The sequence below is a fragment of the Electrophorus electricus genome, chromosome 23, assembly GCF_013358815.1.
Source record: "Electrophorus electricus isolate fEleEle1 chromosome 23, fEleEle1.pri, whole genome shotgun sequence".
Taxonomy (NCBI): Eukaryota; Metazoa; Chordata; class Actinopteri; order Gymnotiformes; family Gymnotidae; genus Electrophorus; species Electrophorus electricus.
In genome coordinates, this window is record NC_049557.1 from 6,592,153 (window position 1) to 6,599,652 (window position 7,500).

Sequence of the window (7,500 nt, forward strand, 5' to 3'; positions counted from 1 at the left end):
CTTGAGACCACACACACGCATGCGCACACACGCACATGCACACACACACACACACACACACACACACACACACACACACACACACACACACACACACACACACACACACATATAGGAACTGACATGTAGAGGTACACTGTAAAATCACTAGTAGTGGACTAAGTTGGAATAAATAAAATATAGATCAATTATACTATGAAGGAACTGTAACAGAGCATTAATACAAGATCATACACAATCAACTTAATCTTTTTAAAAATTTAAATAACACTGTCAAATAAAAAAATATAACAGCAATAAACTACTATTACTATAGTTTTTGCAGGGTGTTTTTTGTAGTGCTACAAGTGAAGAGGTAAACAGAAGGATCCAGCTGAACACCACCTCTAATACAGTGTGATCCAAAAGACTCAGATCATGAACACACACACTGGCACAGGGTCACCAGGTGATACTGCTATGACTGCAACATACAGCTGTCTTCTCTCACTCCTGCTAAAGTTTCAAATAATATTAGAACACATTTTTTTTATTAAAACTCTCTTTCTCTCTCTCTTTCTCTCTCTCTTTCTCTCTCTCTCACACACACACACAAACACACTCACTCTCTGTCTCTCTCTCTCTCTCTCTCTCTCTCCCTCTCTCTCTCTCTCGCTCTCTCCCTCTCTCGCATACATACACAAACTCAAATTCACATGAACAGTTAAGCATAGTCTTTGTTCAACAAGGCACTGTGAGACTTAAAGACTATTAGCTGAAAACTCACATAAACTCACCACCCCCAGACATATAGCAAATGACCTTTTAACTCATAAACGGACCAAAACGTTCATTTAGAGCACATGCTGAGTACTATAAACACTTGCATGCCCCTAATGAGCCGTCTGTCAGTTGTTGCATTCTAGTTCTGTTTCTGAGGTTGTAGTGAGGGGAAGGGCTGAGATTGAATGTCTGCTGTGTGTTAGCAGGACATATGCAGGAGTGGCTGAGCGTTAGTTTGACTGATAACGGTGTGGTTATCCAGCTCACTACATAATCAGTTCATGTGCTGATGACCAACCCTTCGACAGCTCACCAGGCTGGCCTTGAGCAAAGGAAGTAGTACACCACAGGACGGATACGGATATTTTGCGTCATGAAGCAGACGTGTGTGTGTGAGCGATTTTTACTCCGTGCATGTACCCAGTCTCTAGAGTCTCAGTGAGTTGGCTGTAGTTATTTATGTGTATAGGACTGTGTGTGTGTGTGTACCTGTGTGTGTTTGTGAGATGTCTCCTAAGTGGAGTTCAGTGTGTGTGGGCTGGTCAGATGATCCAAATAGGAAGGGGAAGTATATTACCATGGTGACAGACATCTGAGAGTCACCGCCACCCCTGGGGTCATGACCTGTAACCTTTGCCACGGACACAGAAACTCTTTGCCACATAACACCCCAGTTTACCATCTAGTTTACTCTCACCTAAAACCATGGAGAATGACACCATTGTCATTTCAATAATAGTTCATTTCAACATTGTACCAGTTCTGTTTTTCCTTTGACGCGCTGGTATTGCATGGTGGTGATTCTTCTTGTTATCTGATGAACACTCTTGTGTTTTGCTGTCTTTGGTTCTTGTCTGGTTTCATGTGGTAAATTAAATAGCGGTATAAATACTTGGCGGTCTTAAGCCTAATAAACTTTAGCCTACAAAGTAGCGAGCAATGAGCGTTAGTAACTATAAGTAAAACAAGCAGAGGGTGGATGAGTGTTGAGAACAAGCTGACTAGAGAGAGAGAGAGATTCTGCAGGTGCTGACCGGCAGTTCTACAGGAACTCCAGCAGTGAGTCAATGCACTTTTCGTGGAGGGGAAGCGTCTATAGCATCACTTCCTCAGACACATATTCTTAGCAATGCTCTTTCTCTGTCAACACACGGCAAGTCAACAACAGCTCGATCATGCCAAGTATGAGTACAGGATAACTCTTTATTTAGATACAGATGTTCTGAAAGGATGATAACGATGACCTACAAGAGGGCAGGAAATGTTTCCATTCTGAGGAAGGATGCTGGGTAATGTAGTTGAATACAGCATCCGATACAAGACAATGTAGAAGCATTTAAGAGGGTGTAATGGCGGGAAACAAAGCTAGTGATTCACTGATGACTAACCCATGTGAATGCTGGGACTGCCGTAAGGGAAGTGTTGTTTGCCTCCTTTGCAAATACCATCATTTTCTTGTCAAAGCCCAAATTTCAAGACATACTGAATTTAAGTGGAAAGTGCACAGTGGTGGGAATTGATTGACTGAAAAAAAATGTTTAGGTGAAATGAGACTTAATTTAGCAAAACTGATGTCACATTTAATTTCTTCTGTGTCGTGAGAGATTTGTGTGCATTAATTCATTTCGCTAAATTGTTTCAAACACACTGATTCTGGCAAAAGCACTATAATTTTATACTGCTGGAGATGTAAATCTGTACTCAAATGGCAAAACCATATAAATGCACCCTGCAGGCAGCTCGGTGGGCCTTGCTGGGCTCTGACACTTGGCCAGGGGACTCGGGTTCATTCACTCTTCTTTTCCTCTGTTCACTCTTCTATTGCTCTGTTTAGTCTTCTCTTCATCTGTTCACTCGTTTTACATACGCAGCTGCCACAGCTTAGGCTGGGATGAAAATTCCGCCCGTGTCAGTTTGAAGTCGATGGTGCATTAATTACATGGAACGTAATTATGGGTAGCAGTGTACAGCAGTGTACACACACACACATGCACACACACACACACACACACACACACACACACGCGCGCGCACGCATGCACGCACACACACACACACACACACACACACACACACACACACACACACACACACACACGCACGCACACACACACAGAGAGACACACAAAAATACCCATATACTTATGCACATCACGATTACTTTGAGTGATTATTTAGGGACGGAGATGATTATAAATGATTGATTTTATTTATTTAGTGTGGCGTTTCACTACTATTGTCCACGCTCTCACCATACAGCAATTGCTTCACTATCCTCTTTGCAAATGTTTTTTTTTAACCATCAGTCTAGTAATTTATCCCAAATACTTTAATTTGGTAGTCTCTCTCTCTCTCTCTCTCTCTCTCTCTCTCTCTCTCTCTCTCTCTCTCTCACTCTCTCTCTCTCTCTCTCTCTCTCACTCTCTCTCTCGCTCTCTCTCACTCTCTCTCTCTCTCACTCTCTCTCTCTCTCTCTCTCTCTCTCTCTCTCTCTCTCTCTCTCTATCCAGATCCACTGGCCATTACCTGTTCACCGTGAAGACTGTATCCTGAAGGGAAAGGACCCAGAGGTGAGGAGAAGAGTTTTTGTAGCTGTTCCAGTGTTATTATCTCATGTGCTTATGTGAACCCATTCTTGGGCCCTTGCCTCTAAGCTGTCATGCTGCAGTGTGTGTGTATGATCCTGGAGAACCTCCTGCCTTGAACAGACCCCTGCACAAGCCAATCATTACCCAGCTGGATCAGAGCCAACGTGGCACAGAAATTGTGTCTGAGTGAAATGTAAATGTTTGTTGTTGTTTTGTTTTTTTTTACTCAGACGAATGTTAATTTTGACAAGTGACTGACAATGTTCCTCCACTGGATTCATCTGAAAGGATTTTGAAGCATCAATTTTTACATACGCAGCAGCCTGTAGGCAGTGGTCTGTAGTGTGCATGACTGCTGACTAATGTTGGAAACTCTGAGAACACAGCTAATGTAATGCAGGAGTTCCAAATCCCCAGCAACATGTGGGTCATTTGATATGATGCCTCCATCTGCTTCACTGCCCTTTGATGTAAAATGACCTAATGTGCTTAATAAGTGCAGTGTAATGGTATTTTCACAGCACATGATCTGCAAATTCCATCATGTGGCTCATCTTACGTGACCTGCTTGCAGCGTTCTAGTGTGCCATGCCCTGCCTGGAACAGCAGTTTTCTAGAAATCCATTTGTAACGTGCAGGGCTTTCAAAGAACAGTGTTCTAGAACATAATTTGTACCATGTTTTTAATAAGCAGTGTTCTAGAATGCCTTTTGTACCATTTTGTTTTTACAAACAGTGTTCTAGAATTCCTTTTTGTATCATGTTTTAACAAGCAGTGTTCTAGAATGCCTTTTGTACCATGTTTTTAACGAGGAGTGTTCTAGAATGCCTTTTGTACCATGTTTTTAATGAACAGTGTTCTAGAATGCCTTTTGTACCGTCTTTTTAACAAGCAGTGTTCTAGAATGCCTTTTATACCATGTCCTGCTTTTAACAAGCAGAGCTGCAGAACTCATATCTGAGCCATCTTTCCACCTGCCAAGTATCCACAGTATATGAAAGTGTGGCACAAATAATACCATATAAAAACTAACATGTTTTGGAAAAAACAAAAATCAGCAACAATATTTCAGGGTAAATTGGGAAAAATAACTTTGGCAGCTGCCTGATGGAGCTGCTGTTCTGCTGCGGATGGTGTGCTACACCCCTGGGAGAGGGAGCAGCGAGGCCGTCAAGCCTTATGCTGACTTCACTTATTCATGTTTCCAAGAACCCATGCTAGCCCGAGAGCCCCGTAAACAGTAAAGACCGGACACTGTTGCGGTTCCCCTTTACCCCACTGGCTCTCTCTAACCCTGCACTCCAGCCCATCTGCCCTACATAACATGTAACGAACCCAGCTGTTACTGTGCCAGAGTCAGTCTTCGCCAGCCTTAAGGCTTATGATGTTACGCACTTCCTCTCATGCAAGCACGCACACACTTCCACACTGCAGCTGCTGCCATTTAGCGTGGCCTCGTGGTAAATCAGTCCTTGAGCCTCAACGTGTCTGAGTCATTATGGGCTTTAGAGACTATGGTGAGACCAGCGTTTGATGTGGCAGGTGAAGGAGGATACTGGATATTGGATACTTTCATTTTAATGACAGTTGCCGAGTGTGTTTGTGTGTATGAGTGTGTATGCGTCTGTGTAAGACATCATTAGCTTTGGAGAAATATGGCATTTTAACTGTAAAGTTAAAATATTTTAAATGATATATACAGACATGGAGAAATGTGCTGGTACCATTACAGCTCACTAAAACAATGCTTCACTGTCTCAAGTATACAGAGAGTAAAGCAAGAAAAAGTGTGAGAAGATGAATTATCACTTAAGCCCAGTCATGACTGTTCACGAGCCACTGAAAGCAAAGACGCGAGTCTGAGGAGATCAGAAAGAAAACTATAGACAAGCATATTAAAGGCTAGAAGACCATCTCCAAGAAGTTTGGTGGTTATGTGACCACAGTTGGAAATATTATTAGGAGGCTCAAGGTCCATGAGACTGTAGACAGCCTCCCTGGAAAATCGATCCCAGATTGAACAGAAGGACAGTGCGAATGGTAGATGGAGAGCCAAGGAAAACTTCCAAAGAGATACCAGCTGAACTCCAAGGTCGAGGTACATCAGAGTCTGATCGATTTTTGAGTGACAGTGGGCTCCATGAAAGAAGACCCAGGAGGAAAACCATAAAAAATCCAGACTGGAAAATGCATATTGACAAGCCACAGTGCTTCCAGGAGAATGTGCTCCAGACAGATGAAACCATTTTTGGCAAGTCATAGATAACGAAATGAAGTTTTGAAAGAACAGAACACCATACCCACTGTCATGGGTGGATATTTCATCTCACTGTTTCACTGGGACAATAAAAACAGAAAAATCCTTATAGAGCAGTTCCTGAAAGTCTACCAAAATGAGTTTTATATTTTTATTTTATATATATATGAAACCATTAATAAAATGCCTTAATGACATATTACTACATTGAATTAATTAATGACATTAATGAAATATTTTTTTGCCAGTTGTTGCTATGGTAGAAAATTAACCGCTAAAGAAATAGAAGTGATCTACACTCTAGGAACTTTAGGACCCCATGGAATGAATGTTATGATTTAAATATCTACTTTATTTTTCAAATACAAACTGGTTCCTCCTCCTATAAGTTCAGAAGCACTTTGCTGATGAAGGACCTCTCTCTGAAATGTCTTGTTTCTCTGAGAACCTTGTGAATTAAAATCTCTCTCTATATAGAGTTGGATCTATATTCTCTGATAGAATGCATGCTATCAGTGTGTGTGAGGTGGTGGTGGGTCGTTGTGATGTTTTCCTGCAGTAACTGGGTGGAGTGTTCATGGATTCCACGTTTATCAGTTCCAGCAGCAGATCACTATAACCTTGCCCTTGGGCTCTGGTTGAAAGTTTCTGGAGATCAGGATGAAACATTTATTTATTTATTTGTTATTACTCATGGGGAGATTCAGTTTAATGAAGCAAATTTAAATATCATTTTGTTGGCCTCAAACTGGAAAATTCAGCTCAATGACTCTATGCTACCATACTATTTTGATCTAAAATGACTACATGAAGAAAAATTTGATGTTGTGGGGACATTTGTTAGGACATAAAGAAATGTGTATCAAAATCCCTTTTGTAAACTTAAAGGTACTGATTACTGAGAGTTAAGAACAATTAAGAATGCATAAAATGTTACTACAAATCTAAAGTAATGTGCGTGTGTGTGTGTGTGTGTGTTTGTGTGTGTGTGTGTGTGTGTGTGTGTGTGTGTGCACATGGATGCGCATGGTTGTGTGTACATTTGTAGACGGAGTGTGCTAATTTTGTACGCCTGCTACAGCCATTTAATCGCACTCACTTGCTGGTGTGTGGGACCGGAGCCTACCAGCCGGTGTGTGTGCTTGTCCTCGTGGGGCAACGTGGAGAGGTAACACCCACACACACACACACACACACACACACACACACACACACACACGAGCACACACGCACACACACACACACACACACACACGCACGAGCAAACCCACCCACACACACACACACACACACGCACGCGAGCACTCTGGAAGGCTAGGTTCATGTGCGTGAGAAATCTCAGTGAACTAGGAGAAGGCAGAAGGAGAATGAAGAGATGAAGGTTGTTCTTCACTTCCTGCTGTTCCTCAGTCCACTCCTCCCAGTCTGTGGGCGATTCCCGCTCTCGCTGGTATCCAGGCAGCGCTCTTTCCACCTTAGAAATGGCTTTTTTAGTGTAAATGTTGACATTCAAAAGAACACTGAATAGCCACCAGAACCTAAAGTGAAAGGATTTCCTTTAGCCAATCCGAGAGTGGCCCTCTACAGGGACCGAGGGACAGAGAGCTCACGGATTGGGTAATGGTGTGCAGGACCTTTTAACATGTCAAAGATTAAACTGTTTTTGGTCAAAGGTCATCCCACCCACAGGCTGACCCTAGAGGTTATGACCCAATCGGGACAGGAGACAAAAGCAAGCATGTAGATTGATCATATAAACCTTGTATCCTAAAACACACACACACACACACACACACACACACACACACACACACACATCCATACACAACTTGGGACATTTGATTCCTTTTTTTCTTTGGGTCTAGTTTTTTAGGATTCTGTAGTTGGCTCAG

General features: G+C 42.3%; 1 protein-coding gene across 1 annotated transcript in view; it reads left to right on the top strand.

The window, feature by feature from the left end:
• sema3bl (sema domain, immunoglobulin domain (Ig), short basic domain, secreted, (semaphorin) 3bl) overlaps positions 1-7,500 on the top strand; it is a 36,530-nt gene that overhangs the window by 11,760 nt on the left and 17,270 nt on the right. Inside the window, exons 3-4 of the mRNA XM_035522004.1 lie at positions 3,273-3,332; positions 6,657-6,776. Of these exons, the coding sequence (XP_035377897.1) occupies positions 3,273-3,332; positions 6,657-6,776 (180 nt within the window). The remainder of the gene's footprint in view (positions 1-3,272; positions 3,333-6,656; positions 6,777-7,500) is intronic.